Here is a 21,555-nt window from a genome sequence, read left to right as displayed (position 1 = left end):
AAAAATTCAAAATCTAAATTTGAAATTAAATTTAATTTTGAACCTTAAATTGAATTAAAACCATGATTAAATGAAAGTTTTATTAATTTTGCTGACGAATTTTTGCGTAAAACTTAATTACAAAAGCGCAATTTAATATTTAAACTATAAAATGACCACACCATACTTGCTCTGCTGCAATGCATATAACATAATGAATTAACTTCAAAATATTGCTATTTTTTAGCAGTTTTGGCACTTAATTAAATTAAAAATGATAATTTAGAACCAATTTTCTTGTTAAATGTAAATCCACTGGAACTTTCGATAAGGGTATAGGGGAGTTAACTGACGCCGCAATAGCCATTGATTGGCTTCAAGAACACAACCCTAGTAATGTTCCAATTTGGATCGTTGGTTTTTCCTTTGGAGCATGGGTAGCTATGCAACTGATAATGCGCAGACCTGAGATAGTAGGCTTTATTGCTTTTTTCCTTCCAGCAACAAAGTATGATTTCTCTTTTCTCTCCCCCTGTCCGGTTCCTGGGCTTATCATACAAAGCAGTAATGACACAATTTCAGAAGAAAGTGATGTAACAGAATTAGCAAACTCGTTTACCTCAAAATTGACATCCAATCAGCTGGCAACTTCTTCACTATATCGTGTAAAGTATGTGCTGAAACTTTTACTTCTCCTTCTGTTGAACATCTGCAGCAAGTGAAGCAAATATTGAAATATCAAGATCAGTAGCCATTAATTTTATGCTGCCATGTTGTGCTTTAATATTTATACACGCCAAGATATCTATTGCATTACGCCTTTCGACCACTCCACTTACTCTGGTCAGCGTACTTAAAAGACTTGTACGGCCTATGCTAAAACGCATTTGCTTACATACAGAACTTTGTTTTTTGATTTCTACATCTATACCCCAACCTGTGACATTATCTATTCTTAAAAAATATTTCAAATGATATCCACATTCTACGTAAAGTGAAGTGCTTATTTATATTTTACCGGAAGAGTGGTTTTTTATACTGTGGTTTAGCCTGAGATTATAACAGTTCACTTTACATAGCTGAAGCTCGAGCTTAGCATCTGGGTTGTTGAAAGTAAAGCCTGGCTACGCACGTAATTTTCTTTTTCCACAAAGGAAAGCAGTGTAAGCAACCAAGGAAAGCATAGCAAAACTGGAGGAGCAGCGTTCCTTTCTAGAAGAGGAAAATATAAGAAAATTGAATTTGGCAAGTGAGCTAGCAGCTTCTCTTGCTGATAAGTTTGTAATATTGGTAAAGCAAGCTTCTGAGGATAGTAGCTTTCACGCAAGAATAACACTACAAGATAAGGATACGGCTATAAACTAAGCGAACTTTTAAATAGTAAATTCTATAAAGATAACAAAATCACTGATTTTTCAATATTAGATAATGATGACAGAAAAATTACAAATGTTTATGTTATGAGAGTGGTGATGGTAAAAAAGTTAGAGTCAGATGTTATGACTTAGCTAATTCTTCTCTATGTGAATGTGAATTGCAGTTTAAATGGTACATCAATGGAAAAAATGCAACATTGCATAGAGTTCTGAATTCTTTTCGCATGTCCAGGATAAGATTTTTTTACCGACACTACTGCTATTCTATAGGAACAACCTCTGGCCTTATAGCTAAAACAAAAACAAAATGCAATACCTCAAAAACAACTTTTTTAATATCTCCAATATGCACGTTAACTAAAATTTAGCATAGAGGTTTTCATTTTTCACCCATGTTATAACCCCAATATTCATTCCATGGAAGTAAAATTTTTCTATGATTAGAAATAAATATTTTATTATTTACTAGAATAGTAATAATAGTTACTGACAGCAATATCAATTTATAGTATAAGCTAATATTGTTTAGTTTTAAATGTATTGGATTTTAGTTTCTCTCACAATTGATTTAGTACTGCAGCAGTACAATAATCAAAAATAACATCGGATCACAGAATCTATAATAGAAGATGATGATGAGTTTGAGATTATTGATGAGTTTATAAGTCTTCTGATTCAAATAAAACATATTCTTTATCTTCTTCTTACAAAATAGATGAAAGTATTGTAGGACAGTAGGGTAGAGTATGCCATAAAGAGAAAAGAAGATGAACTGTTGCCATCATGGGTGGAAGGGGTAGCAGAAGAGATAAGCGATGCATCTTCGAATATAAAACAAACGTCTACTTATCACGGCCATGGTGACAAAATGAGGCATGAGTGACGAAGAGACCAGTAGTGTCACAGAATGTACATAGTTGTACATAGTTTCTGAGGACACTCTGAAACTTAGAGATGAAGAAGTAAGTCTTTGGTGTTATGAAAAGACAAGTTATATTTGTTAACTAAACGCTGCAAAGATCTGATTGATGAGAGTGAAATGAAAGATATATTAATAACGAAAGCAAAGAGAAAGAAAATCCTCCTTCTCTCTCTCTCTCTCTCTCTCTCCCTCTCCCATATAGGTTATATTGAACAATTTTCAGTTAATCAATGTTAAACTAATAGCAATTCTCAAAGTAGTAGAAAGCAAATTGATTTGTTGCCTATAACACTGTAAGTTCTTGGTAAGCTTAAAAGTTCTTTATTTGTCTAGCGTTTTAGCTGATAATAGAATTAGCATAATTTATTTAATAGTGAAATGATATAATTAATAAAAAACATTGTTAATAGCAACCCTTACTTTGTTGTTGTCACGACAGTCTGGCGCAAGTGAAACAAAAGGATTTTACCTGAGTGGCAGGTTATTATAGTCGATTTTTTTGCCAGCATGGGTAAGTTAAAACTAAAATCTGAAGATGCTAATTATAGAATTGCAACAGATTTTTGGAATGATGGTAGAGGTATACCAGAAGAATTGTATCACCTGGATAAACATAGCTGAGCTATAGTCCACCTTTTGCTGCAAGTATGGCATTTGGCAACCACAAAGTTGAATTAGAGCACTTAAATAAAATTAAAATTGATATTTACAACCAATTTCCTTGTTAAATGTACGAAAACTATTACAAATATTAAAATTTTTAAAAAAATTCAAAATTTAAATTTGAAATAAAATTTAATTTTAATTCTTAAATTGAAAGTTTTATTAATTTTGCTGATGATTTTTTGCGCAAAACTTAATTACAAAAACGTATTTTAATATTTAAACTATAAAATGACCACACCATCATATATGACAAGCTCTAGGCAAGGCATATAACATAATCAATTAAGTTCAAAAATATTGCTATTTTTAGTATGTTTGGCACTTAATTAAAATAAAAATTGATAATTTAGAACCAATTTCTATTTTAATGTATGAAAACATCAAAAAAAATTTAAAAAAATTCAAAATTTAAATTTGAAATTAAATTTAATTTAATTTTAAATTGAATTAAAACCATTACTAATGAAAGATTTTGTTTTTAATTTTGCTGATGAATTTTTGGCGCAAAACCTCATTACAAAATTTAATTCTTAATTTGAATTTAATTAATTTCACTTCTTCTAATATATAAAAAAATTTTGATTAATTTCATTTCTCTAATATTAAAAAAAAACTTAGTTATTAAAGTTTATTTTCTTATAATTGATTAATTGTGTCATTGCATAGGTGCTGGTCGCATACATCGTGGTCATTTGATCAGCAGAAATATTAAAATAAGTTTTAATAATTAAGTTTTAGTCGATATTTGATTAGCAAAACTAATTAAATTTTTAATTTTTGACAGTTTTAATTCATTCTCACAATTATAATTAATTTTATTTCAGATTTAAATTTTATGAAAATTTATTAATTTACTAGAATTTGCATATTATTCTACAAATAAATTCCAGCAATATCAATAAATATTTAATAATTTTTAATATATATATATATATATATTATGATATATTATATATATATATATATAAAAATATAAAAAAATGTCAAGTCATTAAAAAAAGTAGATATTTTGAACTTAACTGACTAATTTTTATGCATTGCATGGTACTGGTCACATAATTGTAATCATTTGACCAGCATAAATATTAAATAACTTTAATAATTAATTTTAACAGTATTTGATTAGTAAAACTGATTAAATTTTGATTTGTCACGTTTTCATTCATTCTAACAATTAAAAATAATTTTTATTTCAAATATAAATATCAAATTTTAAGAAAATCGTATAATTTTTAAAAGTGTTTGTATATTAAACTGTGAAATAAATCCGGTTGGTCAAAAATTTATTTTAATTAGATATTAAAATGTTAAAAATATTAGATCGTTAAAAAAAGTAATAGCAGCAGCAGCAGCAGCAGCAGCAGCAGCAGCAGCAGCAGCAGCAGCAGCAGCAGCAGCAGGCAGCAGCAGCAGCAGCAGCACAGTCAGCCAGCCAGCGAGCAGATCATTATTTGAACATCAAATTTTATGAAAATTCAATAATTCATTAGAGTTTTGTATATTAAACGTAAAATAAATTCCAGTAATGTCAAAATTTATTTTAATTAAATGTTAAAACTGTTAAAAAAAACTACATTCTTTAAAAAAAAGTTAGATATTTTGAGCTTAATTGATTAATTTATATGCATTGCACCAGGGCGGTCATATATGGTGTGGTCATTTTATAGTTTAAATATTAAAATACGCTTTTGTAATTAAGTTTTGCGCAAAAATTCATCAGCAAAATTAATAAAACTTTCAATTAATCGTGGTTTTAATTGAATTTAAGGTTCAAAATTAAATTTAATTTCAAATTTAAATTTTGAATTTTTTAAAAATTTTAAAATTTGTAATAGTTTTCTTACATTTAACAAGAAAATTGGTTCTAAATTATCATTTTTTATTTTTGATTAAGTGCCAAAACTACTAAAAATAGCAATATTTTGAAGTTAATTGATTACCACAAGCTAATGCCTTACCAGCTGAGTCAAACCCACTCGATTTATTCGAGAGAGCCTTTGCCGGCTATGTAAATTGCACATTCATTCATCGTAATGCAGGGAGGATTTTTTTGGGAAGTACGAGCAGAACCCAACTAGCCGCACTCAGCAGTACCACAAGCCGACGCTCTACCAACTGAGCTACACCAACCAAAGTGTTCGATCTTATACATAAGTACAAAAAGAAAGCAGCAAAAAAAGTTAATTGATTATTTAAGCAATTGACTATTGACTCTTTTACTTCAGACTATGTTGTTCCCCTGATAAAACAGTTGCAGAAGCAATTTCATTATTGAAAAAGCTTCTGGTATTCCTATGGTTGATCGATGTAAGTTAGTCGAAGTATTAACTAACAGAGATATAAGGTTTATTAATGATCAAAAAAGTCAGAAAAAAGTATATATAATTTAAATAACAAATTTTATGAAAATTCATTAATTTATTAGAGTTTTGTATATTAAATTGTAAAATGAATTCCAGTAATGCCAAAAATTTATTTTTATTAATAGTTAAAATATTAAAAAATATTGATTCATTAAAAAAAACTAGATAATTTGGACTTAATTGATTAATTCAAAAGTGTTGCATGGGTACTGGTCATTTACAGTTGGTCAGTTGATCAGCATAAATAATTAAATAAACTCTATTAATTAAGTTTTGTGTAAAATTTAAGTTGTGAAAATAAAAAAATTTTTAATTAGTCACAGATATAATATTTTCTTACAATTAAAATTAATCATTATTTGAACATCAAATTTTATGAAAAATCAATAATTTATTAGAGTTTTGTATATAAAACGTAAAATAAATTCCAGTAATGTCAAAAATTTATTTTAATTAAGTGTTAAAACTGTTAAAAAAAACTATATTCTTTAAAAAAAAGTTAGATATTTTGAGCTTAATTGATTAATTTATATGCATTGCACCAGGGCGAGTCATATATGGTGTGGTCATTTTATAGTTTAAATATTAAAATACGCTTTTGTAATTAAGTTTTACGCAAAAATTCGTCAGCAAAGTTAACAAAACTTTCAATTAATCAGTGTTTTAATTGAATTTAAGGTCCAAAATTAAATTCAATTTCAAATTTAAATTTTGAATTTTTAAAAATTTTAAAATTTGTAATAGTTTTCTTACATTTAACAAGAAAATTGGTTCTAAATTATCATTTTTTATTTTAATTAAGTGCCAAAACTGCTAAAAAAAGCTTATTTTGAAGTTAATTCATTATGTTATATGCACTGCAGCAGAGCGGGACAAGTATGGTGTGGTCATTTTATTGTTTAAATATTAAAATACGCTTTTGTAATTAAATTTTACGCAAAAATTCGTCAGCAAAATTAATAAAACTTTCAATTAATCATGATTTTAATTCAATTTAAAAATTTAAATTAAATTTAAATTCAAATTTAAATTTTGAATTTTTTAAAAATTTTAAAATTTGTTATAGTTTTCCTACATTAGACAAGGAAATTGGTTCTAATTTATCAATTTTAATTCTAATTAAGTGCCAAAACTACTAAAAAAAGCTTATTTTGAACCTAATTGACTATGTTACGTGCATTGTACCAGTGCTGGTCATTTATTGCGTTGTCATTTTATAGTTTAAATATTAAAATACGCTTTTGTAATTAAGTTTTACGCAAAAATTCGTCAGCAAAATTAATAAAACTTTCATTTAATCATGGTTTTAATTCAATTTAAGGTTCAAAATTAAATTTAATTTCAAATTTAAATTTTGAATTTTTTAAAAATTTTAAAATTTGTAATAATTTTCTTACATTAAACAAGAAAATTGGTTCTAAATTATCATTTTTTATTTTATTTAAGTGCCAAAACTGCTATTAATTCATTATGTTATATGCATTGCAGCAGAGCGGGACAAGTATGGTGTGGTCATTTTATAGTTTAAATATTAAAATACGCTTTTGTAATTAAATTTTACGCAAAAATCCGTCAGCAAAATTAATAAAACTATCATTTAATCATGGTTTTAATTGAATTTAAGGTTCAGAATCAAATTTAATTTCAAATTTAAATTCTGAGTTTTTTAAAAATTTTAAAATTGGTAATAGTTTTCTTAAATTTAACAAGAAAATTGGTTCTAAATTATCATTTTTTGTTTTAATTAAGTGCCAAAAACAATATAAATAGCAATATTTTGAACTTAGTAGATTATGTTATACTTATTAAATTCTTACAGTTACAATTATTTTTTGTTTTAAATTTAAAATTCAATTTCTATTAAAATTCATTGAATTTATAAGAATTATAAAATAAATTCTAGTAATATCAAAAACTAATTTTATTTAAATTTAAAATATTAAAAAATCTCAAATCATTAAAAAAATAGATATTTTGTAGTTAATTGATTGAATTTTATGCGTTGCATAGGTACCGGTCACACACATCGTGGTCATTTGACCAGCAATAATAATAAAATAAACTTTAGAAGTTAAGTTTCAATCAATATTTCATTGGCAAAATTAATTAAATTTTTAATTTTTCACGATTCCTATTCATTCTTACAATTAAAATAAATTTATATTTCAAATTTAAATAACCCATTTATAAAATTCCCATAATTTGTACAGGTTTTTGCATATTAAACTAGGTAAGAAGTCTTATTATGATCAAAATTTAATTTTAAAGGATATTAAAAATTATCATTTAATAAAAAAAAATTGATTATTATATACGCATAGTGCTTGAACATTGTAGTCATTTGGCATCTTAAATAATAAAATAATGCTTAGGCTTAGGCTTAAGCTTTATTTCAAATCTAAACATTGATTTTGGTGAAAATTTTATAATTTCCAAGAGTTTTTGTATATTAAACGAGGAAATAATTTCTAGTTTTATCAATTGTGATTTTAATTAAATGTTAAAACTATTAAGAAATATCAATTCATTTAAAAAAATTAGTTATTTTGAACTCAATTGATTAAATTTATGCATTGCATGGATAACGGTCAGTTACGGTGTGGTCAATTGACAACATAAATAAGAAAATAAATTTCAATAACAGCTTTTTTTAATATTTGAGAACCAAAATTAGTAAGATTAAAATTTGTCGTAGATTTAATTCATTTCTGCAGCTAAAATTAATTTTTATTTGAAAATTTTATTTGAAAATTTTATTTGAAAAAAAAATAAAATTTGCAAATGATGATTTTAATTTTTATTTTGAAGTTGAAATTAATTTTAATTGCAGATTTAGGTATGGATCAATAGGATTTCTCGACAATTCCTAAGAGTTTTTACTAATTTGAAACTGACAAAATTTTTAAATCTGCTAAACTTTGTTTTAATTGAATGCCAAAAATGTTAGGAAAAATTGTAATTCATTTAAAGATCTATACACATTCAATAGTAGATATTTGACAATTTATCCAAAAAGGAAAGTTTGCAAAATTCACTTTGAAGTTCACCTTACACTTTCAAAAATTCACTTTATCTTTTTCAAAAAAAAAAATTTACTTTCATTTCTTCTAGTATTATTAAATTTCATTTTAATTGTTAAAACTTTTAAGGAATAGCAATACATTTAAAAAAAAATAGAAAATTAGATCTCAGCAAGTTTTTTATGTGCATTGTACAGGAACTGGTCATATACATTGTGGTCATTTGACATCATTAATAATAAAATAAACTTTAATAATTAAGTTCTTAGCAATATTTCAGTAGCGGATTTAATAAAATAGACTGTGAAATAAATCCCGGCATTGTCAAATTTCAATTTAATAAAATGTTAAAATATTTAAAAAATCAATTCAATAAAAAAAGTCAGATATTTTGAGCTTAATTGATTAATTTATAAGCGTTGCATAAGTACTGGTCATTCACGATGTGTCAATTGGCAACATAAAATAAGCTTTAATAATTAAGTTTTAATCAATATTTGATTAGCGAAATTGATTAAATTTTTAGTTTGTCACGGTTCTAATTTATTTTTACAATTAAAATTAATTTTAATTTCAAATTTAAATATTAAATTTTATGAAAACTCAATAATTTATTAGTGCTTTGCGTATTAAACTATATAATAAATGCTGGAATTGTCAAAATTTAATTTCATTAAATGTTAGAATATTGAAAATATCAATTCATAAAAAAAAATTAGATAATTTGAACTTAATTGATTATTTTTTATTCATTTCATGGATACTGGTCACATACATTGTAGTCATTTGACCAGCAAAAATAATAAAATCAAGTTTAGAAATTGAGTTCTGAATGATATTTTAGAAGCAAAATTAATTAAATTTTTAATTTGCCACTGTTCTAATTAATTCTTACAATTGAAATTAATTTTTATTTCAAATTTAAATATCAAATTTAATGAAAATTCAATAATTTGTCAGAGTTTTGTATATTAAACTATAAAATAAATTCTAGCAATATCAAAAACTCATTTTATTTAAATGTTAAAATATTAAAAAAAATCAAATCATTAAAAAAATTAGATAATTTGAACTTGATTGATTAATTTATAAGCGTTGCATAGGTACTGGTCAATCACGGTGTGGTCAATTGGTCAGCATAAAATATTAAAAAAAACTTTAAAAAATAACTTTTAATCAATATTTTATTAGCAAAATTAATTAAATTCTTTGTTTGTCACGGTTTTATTTCATTCTTACAATTGTAATTAATTTATTTTCCAAATTTAAATGCCATAATTTAAGAAAATTGTGCAGTTTGTAAAAGTTTTTGCATAATAAACTATGAAATAAATGCCGGTGTTGTCAAATTTCAATTTAATTAAAATGTTAAAACTATTAAAAAATATCAGTTCGTAAAGAAAATTAGATATTTTGAGCTTAATTAATTTATAAGCGTTGAATAGTACTGGTCACATATATCGCGGTCATTTGACATTTTAAATAATAAACAAATGCTTAGGCTTAGGCTTAGGGTGTACTTAGGCTTAGGCTTAAGCATTTTTTCAAATCTAAAAATTGATTATGGTGAAAATTTTATAATTTCCAAGAGTTTTTGTATATTAAACGAGGAAATAATTTCTAGTTTTATCAATTGTGATTTTAATTAAATGTTAAAACTATTAAGAAATATCAATTCATTTAAAAAATTAGTTATTTTGAACTCAATTGATTAAATTTATGCATTGCATGGATAACGGTCAGTTACGGTGTGGTCAATTGACAACATAAATAAGAAAATAAATTTCAATAACAGCTTTTTTTAATATTTGAGAACCAAAATTAGTAAGATTAAAATTTGTCGTAGATTTAATTCATTTCTGCAGCTAAAATTAATTTTTATTTGAAAATTTTATTTGAAAATTTTATTTGAAAAAAAAAATAAAATTTGCAAATGATGATTTTAATTTTTATTTTGAAGTTGAAATTAATTTTAATTGCAGATTTAGGTATGGATCAATAGGATTTCTCGACAATTCCTAAGAGTTTTTACTAATTTGAAACTGACAAAATTTTTAAATCTGCTAAACTTTGTTTTAATTGAATGCCAAAAATGTTAGGAAAATTGTAATTCATTTAAAGATCTATACACATTCAATAGTAGATATTTGACAATTTATCCAAAAAGGAAAGTTTGCAAAATTCACTTTGAAGTTCACCTTACACTTTCAAAAATTCACTTTATCTTTTTCAAAAAAAAAAAATTTACTTTCATTTCTTCTAGTATTATTAAATTTCATTTTAATTGTTAAAACTTTTAAGGAATAGCAATACATTTAAAAAAAATAGAAAATTAGATCTCAGCAAGTTTTTTATGTGCATTGTACAGGAACTGGTCATATACATTGTGGTCATTTGACATCATTAATAATAAAATAAACTTTAATAATTAAGTTCTTAGCAATATTTCAGTAGCGGATTTAATAAAATAGACTGTGAAATAAATCCCGGCATTGTCAAATTTCAATTTAATAAAATGTTAAAATATTTAAAAAAATCAATTCAATAAAAAAAGTCAGATATTTTGAGCTTAATTGATTAATTTATAAGCGTTGCATAAGTACTGGTCATTCACGATGTGTCAATTGGCAACATAAAATAAGCTTTAATAATTAAGTTTTAATCAATATTTGATTAGCGAAATTGATTAAATTTTTAGTTTGTCACGGTTCTAATTTATTTTTACAATTAAAATTAATTTTAATTTCAAATTTAAATATTAAATTTTATGAAAACTCAATAATTTATTAGTGCTTTGCGTATTAAACTATATAATAAATGCTGGAATTGTCAAAATTTAATTTCATTAAATGTTAGAATATTGAAAAATATCAATTCATAAAAAAAAATTAGATAATTTGAACTTAATTGATTATTTTTTATTCATTTCATGGATACTGGTCACATACATTGTAGTCATTTGACCAGCAAAAATAATAAAATCAAGTTTAGAAATTGAGTTCTGAATGATATTTTAGAAGCAAAATTAATTAAATTTTTAATTTGCCACTGTTCTAATTAATTCTTACAATTGAAATTAATTTTTATTTCAAATTTAAATATCAAATTTAATGAAAATTCAATAATTTGTCAGAGTTTTGTATATTAAACTATAAAATAAATTCTAGCAATATCAAAAACTCATTTTATTTAAATGTTAAAATATTAAAAAAAAATCAAATCATTAAAAAAATTAGATAATTTGAACTTGATTGATTAATTTATAAGCGTTGCATAGGTACTGGTCAATCACGGTGTGGTCAATTGGTCAGCATAAAATATTAAAAAAAACTTTAAAAAATAACTTTTAATCAATATTTTATTAGCAAAATTAATTAAATTCTTTGTTTGTCACGGTTTTATTTCATTCTTACAATTGTAATTAATTTATTTTCCAAATTTAAATGCCATAATTTAAGAAAATTGTGCAGTTTGTAAAAGTTTTTGCATAATAAACTATGAAATAAATGCCGGTGTTGTCAAATTTCAATTTAATTAAAATGTTAAAACTATTAAAAAATATCAGTTCGTAAAGAAAATTAGATATTTTGAGCTTAATTAATTTATAAGCGTTGAATAGTACTGGTCACATATATCGCGGTCATTTGACATTTTAAATAATAAACAAATGCTTAGGCTTAGGCTTAGGTGTACTTAGGCTTAGGCTTAAGCATTTTTTCAAATCTAAAAATTGATTATGGTGAAAATTTTATAATTTCCAAGAGTTTTTGTATATTAAACGAGGAAATAATTTCTAGTTTTATCAATTGTGATTTTAATTAAATGTTAAAACTATTAAGAAATATCAATTCATTTAAAAAAATTAGTTATTTTGAACTCAATTGATTAAATTTATGCATTGCATGGATAACGGTCAGTTACGGTGTGGTCAATTGACAACATAAATATGAAAATAAATTTCAATAACAGCTTTTTTTAATATTTGAGAACCAAAATTAGTAAGATTTTTAATTTGTCGTAGATTTAATTCATTTCTGCAGCTAAAATTAATTTCTGTTTGAAATCTTAAGATAGAATTTTATGAAAGTTTTATGATTTGCAATGAATCAAAACCTTTTTTGTATATTAGACTTTTTTCTATAATTTCTAGCAATATCAAATTTTACTTTAATTAAATGTTAAAATTGTTAAAAAATATATATTCATTAAAAAAAGTTAGATGTTTTGAGCTTAACTGATTAATTTATATGCATTGCATGGGTACTGGTCATTTACAGTTGGTCAATTGATCAGCGTGAATAATAAAATAAACTTTAATAATTAAGTTTTAATCGATATTTGATTAGCAAAATTAATTAAATTTTTAATTTATCACGATTTTAATTCATTCTTACAATTAAAATTAATTTATATTTCAAATTTAAATATCAAATTTTATGAAAAATCAATAATTTATTAGAATTTTGCATGTTAAACTATAAAATAAATTCTAGCAATATCAAAGAAACATTTTAATTAAATGTTGAAATATTAAAAAAAATCTAATCATTTAAAAAATTAGATAATTTGAACTTAATTGATTAATTTGTGTGCATTGCAAAATTAATAAGATTTTTAATTTGTCGTAGACTTAATTCATTTCTGCAGCTAAAATTATATATAATAGACTTTTTTCTATAATTTCTAGTAATATCAAATTTTGCTTTAATTAAATGTTAAAACTGTTAAAAAATATATATTCATTAAAAAAAGTTAGATATTTTGAGCTTAGTTGATTAATTTGTATGCATTGCACAGGTACTGGTCATCTACGGTTGCTCATTTGATCAGCATAAATAACTAAATAAAATTTAAAAATTAAGTTTCAATCAATATTCGACTAGCGAAATTGATTAAATTTTTAATTTATCACGGTTTTAATTCATCCTTACAATTCAAATTATTTTTTACTTCAAATCTAAATATCAAATTTTATGAAAATTCAATAATTTATTAGCATTTAATTTTTAAGCATTTAATAAAAATGATTTTTTGATATTGCTAGAATTTATTTTATAGTTTAATATACAAAACCTTAACAAATTATTGAATTTTCATAAAATTTGATATTTAAATTTGAAATAAAAATCAATTTCAATTGTAAGAATGAATTAGAACAGTAGAAAATAAAAAATTTAATCAATTTCGCTAATAAAATATTGATTAAAATTTAATTTTCAAAGTTTATTTAATTATTTATGCTGACAAAATGACCAACCGTAAAATGACCAGTACCTATGAAGTGCGTAAAAATTAATCAATTAAGTTCAAAATAACCATTTTTTTTCAATGAATTGATATTTTTCAATATTTTAACATTAATTTAAAACTAGTTTTTGATATTTACTACTATTTATTTTGTAGATTAATATGCAAAATTCTAATAAATTAATGAATTTTCATAAAATTTGATATTTAAATTTGAAATAAAAATTATTTTCAATTGTAAGAATGAATTAGAACAGTGGCAAGTTAAAAATTTAAATAATTTTGCAAATAAAACATTGTTTAAAACCTAATTTTGAATGATTATTTTATTATTTATGCCGATCAAATGACCAATCGTAAATAACCAGTACCTATGCAATGCATATAAATTGATCAATTAAGCTCGAAATATCTAACTTTTTTTAATGAATATATATTTTTTTAACAATTTTAATATTTAATTAAAGTAAAATTTGATATTAGTAGAAATTATTTCGTAGTCTAATATACAAAAAAGGCTTTGATTCATTGCAAATCATAAAATTTTCATAAAATTCGATCTTAAGATTTCAAATAAAAACTAATTTTAGCTGCAGAAATGAATTAAATCTACGACAAATTAAAAATCTTATTAATTTCACCTCTCAAATATTAAAAAAAAAAAAAACTTAGTTATTAAAGTTTATTTTCTTATTACGTATGCAACGCATAAAATTAAATAACTGAATTCAAAATAACTAATTTTTTTTTAGGAATTGATATTTTTTAATAGTTTTAACATTTAATTAAAATCAAAATTGATAAAATTAGAGATTTTTTCTCCCTTTAATATACAAAAGCTCTTGTAAATTATAAAATTTTCACCAAAATCAATTTTTAGGTTTGAAATAATGCTTAAGCCTAAGCCCAAGCATTTTTTTATTATTTGAGATGTCAAATGACCACAATGTATGTGACCAGTTCCCGCATTATGCGTATATAATAATCAATTTTTTTTTTTAATTAAATGATATTTTTTAATAGTTTTAACATCCTTTGAAATTAAATTTTGATAATAGTAGAACTTCTTACCTAATTAAGTATGTAAATACCCGTACAAATTATGGGATTTTTATAAATGGGTTATTTAAATTTGAAATATAAATTAATTTTAATTGTAAGAATGAATTAAAATCGTGATAAATTAAAAATTTGATTAATTTTGCTAATCAAATATCGATTAAAACTTAATTATTAAAGTTTATTTTATTATTCACGCTGATCAATTGACCAACTGTAAATGACCAGTACCCATGCAATGCATATAAATTAATCAGTTAAGCTCAAAACATCTAACTTTTTTTAATGAATATATATTTTTTAACAATTTTAACATTTAATTAAAGTAAAATTTGATATTGCTAGAAATTATAGAAAAAAGTCTAATATACAAAAAAGGTTTTGATTCATTGCAAATCATAAAACTTTCATAAAATTCTATCTTAAGATTTCAAACAGAAATTAATTTTAGCTGCAGAAATGAATTAAATCTACGACAAATTAAAAATCTTACTAATTTTGGTTCTCAAATATTAAAAAAAGCTGTTATTGAAATTTATTTTCATATTTATGTTGTCAATTGACCACACCGTAACTGACCGTTATCCATGCAATGCATAAATTTAATCAATTGAGTTCAAAATAACTAATTTTTTTAAATGAATTGATATTTCTTAATAGTTTTAACATTTAATTAAAATCACAATTGATAAAACTAGAAATTATTTCCTCGTTTAATATACAAAAACTCTTGGAAATTATAAAATTTTCACCATAATCAATTTTTAGATTTGAAAAAATGCTTAAGCCTAAGCCTAAGTACACCCTAAGCCTAAGCCTAAGCATTTGTTTATTATTTAAAATGTCAAATGACCGCGATATATGTGACCAGTACTATTCAACGCTTATAAATTAATTAAGCTCAAAATATCTAATTTTCTTTACGAACTGATATTTTTTAATAGTTTTAACATTTTAATTAAATTGAAATTTGACAACACCGGCATTTATTTCATAGTTTATTATGCAAAAACTTTTACAAACTGCACAATTTTCTTAAATTATGGCATTTAAATTTGGAAAATAAATTAATTACAATTGTAAGAATGAAATAAAACCGTGACAAACAAAGAATTTAATTAATTTTGCTAATAAAATATTGATTAAAAGTTATTTTTTAAAGTTTTTTTTAATATTTTATGCTGACCAATTGACCACACCGTGATTGACCAGTACCTATGCAACGCTTATAAATTAATCAATCAAGTTCAAATTATCTAATTTTTTTAATGATTTGATTTTTTTTTAATATTTTAACATTTAAATAAAATGAGTTTTTGATATTGCTAGAATTTATTTTATAGTTTAATATACAAAACTCTGACAAATTATTGAATTTTCATTAAATTTGATATTTAAATTTGAAATAAAAATTAATTTCAATTGTAAGAATTAATTAGAACAGTGGCAAATTAAAAATTTAATTAATTTTGCTTCTAAAATATCATTCAGAACTCAATTTCTAAACTTGATTTTATTATTTTTGCTGGTCAAATGACTACAATGTATGTGACCAGTATCCATGAAATGAATAAAAAATAATCAATTAAGTTCAAATTATCTAATTTTTTTTTATGAATTGATATTTTTCAATATTCTAACATTTAATGAAATTAAATTTTGACAATTCCAGCATTTATTATATAGTTTAATACGCAAAGCACTAATAAATTATTGAGTTTTCATAAAATTTAATATTTAAATTTGAAATTAAAATTAATTTTAATTGTAAAAATAAATTAGAACCGTGACAAACTAAAAATTTAATCAATTTCGCTAATCAAATATTGATTAAAACTTAATTATTAAAGCTTATTTTATGTTGCCAATTGACACATCGTGAATGACCAGTACTTATGCAACGCTTATAAATTAATCAATTAAGCTCAAAATATCTGACTTTTTTTATTGAATTGATTTTTTTAAATATTTTAACATTTTATTAAATTGAAATTTGACAATGCCGGGATTTATTTCACAGTCTATTTTATTAAATCCGCTACTGAAATATTGCTAAGAACTTAATTATTAAAGTTTATTTTATTATTAATGATGTCAAATGACCACAATGTATATGACCAGTTCCTGTACAATGCACATAAAAAACTTGCTGAGATCTAATTTTCTATTTTTTTTTAAATGTATTGCTATTCCTTAAAAGTTTTAACAATTAAAATGAAATTTAATAATACTAGAAGAAATGAAAGTAAATTTTTTTTTTTTGAAAAAGATAAAGTGAATTTTTGAAAGTGTAAGGTGAACTTCAAAGTGAATTTTGCAAACTTTCCTTTTTGGATAAATTGTCAAATATCTACTATTGAATGTGTATAGATCTTTAAATGAATTACAATTTTTCCTAACATTTTTGGCATTCAATTAAAACAAAGTTTAGCAGATTTAAAAATTTTGTCAGTTTCAAATTAGTAAAAACTCTTAGGAATTGTCGAGAAATCCTATTGATCCATACCTAAATCTGCAATTAAAATTAATTTCAACTTCAAAATAAAAATTAAAATCATCATTTGCAAATTTTATTTTTTTTTCAAATAAAATTTTCAAATAAAATTTTCAAATAAAAATTAATTTTAGCTGCAGAAATGAATTAAATCTACGACAAATTTTAATCTTACTAATTTTGGTTCTCAAATATTAAAAAAAGCTGTTATTGAAATTTATTTTCTTATTTATGTTGTCAATTGACCACACCGTAACTGACCGTTATCCATGCAATGCATAAATTTAATCAATTGAGTTCAAAATAACTAATTTTTTTAAATGAATTGATATTTCTTAATAGTTTTAACATTTAATTAAAATCACAATTGATAAAACTAGAAATTATTTCCTCGTTTAATATACAAAAACTCTTGGAAATTATAAAATTTTCACCAAAATCAATGTTTAGATTTGAAATAAAGCTTAAGCCTAAGCCTAAGTATACCCTAAGCCTAAGCCTAAGCATTATTTTATTATTTAAGATGTCAAATGACCACAATGTTCAAGCACTATGCGTATATAATAATCAATTTTTTTTTATTAAATGATAATTTTTAATATCCTTTAAAATTAAATTTTGATCATAATAAGACTTCTTACCTAGTTTAATATGCAAAAACCTGTACAAATTATGGGAATTTTATAAATGGGTTATTTAAATTTGAAATATAAATTTATTTTAATTGTAAGAATGAATAGGAATCGTGAAAAATTAAAAATTTAATTAATTTTGCCAATGAAATATTGATTGAAACTTAACTTCTAAAGTTTATTTTATTATTATTGCTGGTCAAATGACCACGATGTGTGTGACCGGTACCTATGCAACGCATAAAATTCAATCAATTAACTACAAAATATCTATTTTTTTAATGATTTGAGATTTTTTAATATTTTAAATTTAAATAAAATTAGTTTTTGATATTACTAGAATTTATTTTATAATTCTTATAAATTCAATGAATTTTAATAGAAATTGAATTTTAAATTTAAAACAAAAAATAATTGTAACTGTAAGAATTTAATAAGTATAACATAATCTACTAAGTTCAAAATATTGCTATTTATATTGTTTTTGGCACTTAATTAAAACAAAAAATGATAATTTAGAACCAATTTTCTTGTTAAATTTAAGAAAACTATTACCAATTTTAAAATTTTTAAAAAACTCAGAATTTAAATTTGAAATTAAATTTGATTCTGAACCTTAAATTCAATTAAAACCATGATTAAATGATAGTTTTATTAATTTTGCTGACGGATTTTTGCGTAAAATTTAATTACAAAAGCGTATTTTAATATTTAAACTATAAAATGACCACACCATACTTGTCCCGCTCTGCTGCAATGCATATAACATAATGAATTAATAGCAGTTTTGGCACTTAAATAAAATAAAAAATGATAATTTAGAACCAATTTTCTTGTTTAATGTAAGAAAATTATTACAAATTTTAAAATTTTTAAAAAATTCAAAATTTAAATTTCAAATTAAATTTAATTTTGAACCTTAAATTGAATTAAAACCATGATTAAATGAAAGTTTTATTAATTTTGCTGACGAATTTTTGCGTAAAACTTAATTACAAAAGCGTGTATTAATATTTAAACTATAAAATGACCACACCATACTTGTCTCGCTCTGCTGCAATGCATATAACATAATGAATTAACTTCAAAATATTGCTATTTTTAGCAGTTTTGGCACTTAATTAAAATAAAAAATGATAATTTAGAACCAATTTTCTTGTTAAATGTAAATCCACTGGAACTTTCGATAAGGGTATAGGGGAGTTAACTGACGCCGCAATAGCCATTGATTGGCTTCAAGAACACAACCCTAGTAATGTTCCAATTTGGATCGTTGGTTTTTCCTTTGGAGCATGGGTAGCTATGCAACTGATAATGCGCAGACCTGAGATAGTAGGCTTTATTGCTTTTTTCCTTCCAGCAACAAAGTATGATTTCTCTTTTCTCTCCCCCTGTCCGGTTCCTGGGCTTATCATACAAAGCAGTAATGACACAATTTCAGAAGAAAGTGATGTAACAGAATTAGCAAACTCGTTTACCTCAAAATTGACATCCAAATCAGCTGGCAACTTCTTCACTATATCGTGTAAAGTATGTGCTGAAACTTTTACTTCTCCTTCTGTTGACACATCTGCAGCAAGTGAAGCAAATATTGAAATATCAAGATCAGTAGCCATTAATTTTATGCTGCCATGTTGTGCTTTAATATTTATACACGCCAAGATATCTATTGCATTACGCCTTTCGACCACTCCACTTACTCTGGTCAGCGTACTTAAAAGACTTGTACGGCCTATGCTAAGACGCATTTGCTTACATACAGAACTTTGTTTTTTGATTTCTACATCTATACCCCCAACCTGTGACATTATCTATTCTTAAAAAATATTTCAAATGATATCCACATTCTACGTAAAGTGAAGTGCTTATTTATATTTTTACCGGAAGAGTGGTTTTTATACTGTGGTTTAGCCTGAGATTATAACAGTTCACTTTACATAGCTGAAGCTCGAGCTTAGCATCTGGGTTGTGAAAGTAAAGCCTGGCTACGCACGTAATTTTCTTTTTCCACAAAGGAAAGCAGTGTAAGCAACCAAGGAAAGCATAGCAAAACTGGAGGAGCAGCGTTCCTTTCTAGAAGAGGAAAATATAAGAAAATTGAATTTGGCAAGTGAGCTAGCAGCTTCTCTTGCTGATAAGTTTGTAATATTGGTAAAGCAAGCTTCTGAGGATAGTAGCTTTCACGCAAGAATAACACTACAAGATAAGGATACGGCTATAAACTAAGCGAACTTTTAAATAGTAAATTCTATAAAGATAACAAAATCACTGATTTTTCAATATTAGATAATGATGACAGAAAAATTACAAATGTTTATGTTATTGAGAGTGGTGATGGTAGAAAAGTTAGAGTCAGATGTTATGACTTAGCTAATTCTTCTCTATGTGAATGTGAATTGCAGTTTAAATGGTACATCAATGGAAAAAAATGCAACATTGCATAGAGTTCTGAATTCTTTTCGCATGTCCAGGATAAGATTTTTTTACCGACACTACTGCTATTCTATAGGAACAACCCTCTGGCCTTATAGCTAAAACAAAAACAAAATGCAATACCTCAAAAACAACTTTTTTAATATCTCCAATATGCACGTTAACTAAAATTTAGCATAGAGGTTTTTCATTTTTCACCCATGTTATAACCCCAATATTCATTCCATGGAAGTAAAATTTTTCTATGATTAGACAATAAAATATTTTATTATTTACTAGAATAGTAATAATAGTTACTGACAGCAATATCAATTTATAGTATAAGTAATATTGTTTAGTTTTAAATGTATGGATTTTAGTTTCTCTCACAATTGATTTAGTACTGCAGGCAGTACAAATTCAAAAAATAACGATCGGATCACAGAATCTATAATAGAAGATGATGATGAGTTTGAGATTATTGATGAGTTTATAAGTCTTCGTGATTCAAATAAAACATATTCTTTATCTTCTTCTTACCAAATAGATGAAAGTATTGTAGGAACAGATGGGTAGAGTATGCCATAAAAGAGAAAAGAGATGTAACTGTTGCCATCATGGGTGGAAGGGTAGCAGAAGAGATAAGCGATGCATCTTCGAATATAAAACAAACGTCTACTTATCACGTGCCATGGTGACAAAATGAGGCATGAGTGACGAAGTAGGACCAGTATGTCACAGAATGTACATAGTTGTGACATAGTTTCTGAGGACACTCTGAAACTTAGAGATGAAGAAGTAAGTCTTGGTGTTATGAAAAGACAAGTTATATTTGTTAACTAAACGCTGCAAAGATCTGATTGATGAGAGTGAAATGAAAGATATATTAATAACGAAAGCAAAGAGAAAGAAAATCCTCCTTCTCTCTCTCTCTCTCTCTCCCTCTCCCATATAGGTTATATTGAACAATTTTCAGTTAATCAATGTTAAACTAATAGCAATTCTCAAAAGTAGTAGGAAAGCAAATTGATTTGTTGCCTATAACACTTATAAGTTCTTGAGTAAGCTTAAAAGTTCTTTATTTGTCTAGCTTTTAGCTGATAATAGAATTAGCATAATTTATTTAATAGTGAAATGAATATAATTAATAAAAAACATTGTTAATAGCAACCCTTACTTTGTTGTTGTCACGACAGTCTGGCGCAAGTGAAACAAAAGGATTTTACCTGAGTGGCAGGTATTATAGTCGATTTTTTTGCCAGCATGGGTAAGTTAAAACTAAAATCTGAAGATGCTAATTATAGAATTGCAACAGATTTTTGGAATGATGGTAGAGGTATACCAGAAGAATTGTATCACCTGGATAAACATAGCTGAGCTATAGT

At 24.4% G+C, this 21,555-nt stretch overlaps 1 protein-coding gene, 1 non-coding gene and 8 pseudogenes across 10 annotated transcripts; 7 read left to right on the top strand and 3 right to left on the bottom strand.

Moving 5' to 3' along the window:
- The first annotated feature begins 260 nt into the window (after positions 1 to 260).
- On the top strand, positions 261 to 623 carry Bm18380 (annotated as a pseudogene). The gene has a single exon. A coding segment is annotated over exon 1 (363 nt).
- Positions 624 to 683: 60 nt separating this feature from the next.
- Bm18379 lies at positions 684 to 950 on the bottom strand (annotated as a pseudogene). The gene has a single exon. A coding segment is annotated over exon 1 (267 nt).
- Positions 951 to 1,089: 139 nt separating this feature from the next.
- On the top strand, positions 1,090 to 1,323 carry Bm18378 (annotated as a pseudogene). The gene has a single exon. A coding segment is annotated over exon 1 (234 nt).
- A 1,449-nt stretch (positions 1,324 to 2,772) lies between these two features.
- Bm18377 lies at positions 2,773 to 2,895 on the top strand (annotated as a pseudogene). Its single transcript has one exon. A coding segment is annotated over exon 1 (123 nt).
- Positions 2,896 to 4,269: 1,374 nt separating this feature from the next.
- Positions 4,270 to 4,331, top strand: Bm16668. Its single transcript, XR_006228070.1, has one exon. It is a non-coding gene; the product is annotated as an Unclassified non-coding RNA Bm16668 (non-coding RNA).
- A 14,567-nt stretch (positions 4,332 to 18,898) lies between these two features.
- Bm18376 lies at positions 18,899 to 19,252 on the top strand (annotated as a pseudogene). The gene has a single exon. A coding segment is annotated over exon 1 (354 nt).
- Positions 19,059 to 19,566, bottom strand: Bm17141 (Uncharacterized protein; the record flags this gene model as incomplete). Its single annotated transcript, XM_043082880.1, has 2 exons — positions 19,059 to 19,082; positions 19,237 to 19,566. The coding sequence occupies 2 exons, from the start codon at positions 19,564 to 19,566 to the stop codon at positions 19,059 to 19,061; spliced, it is 354 nt and encodes a 117-aa protein (XP_042938814.1).
- Bm18375 lies at positions 19,228 to 19,560 on the bottom strand (annotated as a pseudogene). Its single transcript has one exon. A coding segment is annotated over exon 1 (333 nt).
- A 157-nt stretch (positions 19,567 to 19,723) lies between the features above and the next one.
- Positions 19,724 to 19,963, top strand: Bm18374 (annotated as a pseudogene). Its single transcript has one exon. A coding segment is annotated over exon 1 (240 nt).
- Positions 19,964 to 21,421: 1,458 nt separating this feature from the next.
- Bm18373 lies at positions 21,422 to 21,544 on the top strand (annotated as a pseudogene). The gene has a single exon. A coding segment is annotated over exon 1 (123 nt).
- Positions 21,545 to 21,555: the final 11 nt, after the last annotated feature.

Source organism: Brugia malayi, assembly GCF_000002995.4.
Source record: "Brugia malayi strain FR3 genome assembly, contig: Bm_018, whole genome shotgun sequence".
Taxonomy (NCBI): Eukaryota; Metazoa; Nematoda; class Chromadorea; order Rhabditida; family Onchocercidae; genus Brugia; species Brugia malayi.
This window is presented reverse-complemented; position numbering and strand designations above follow the sequence as displayed.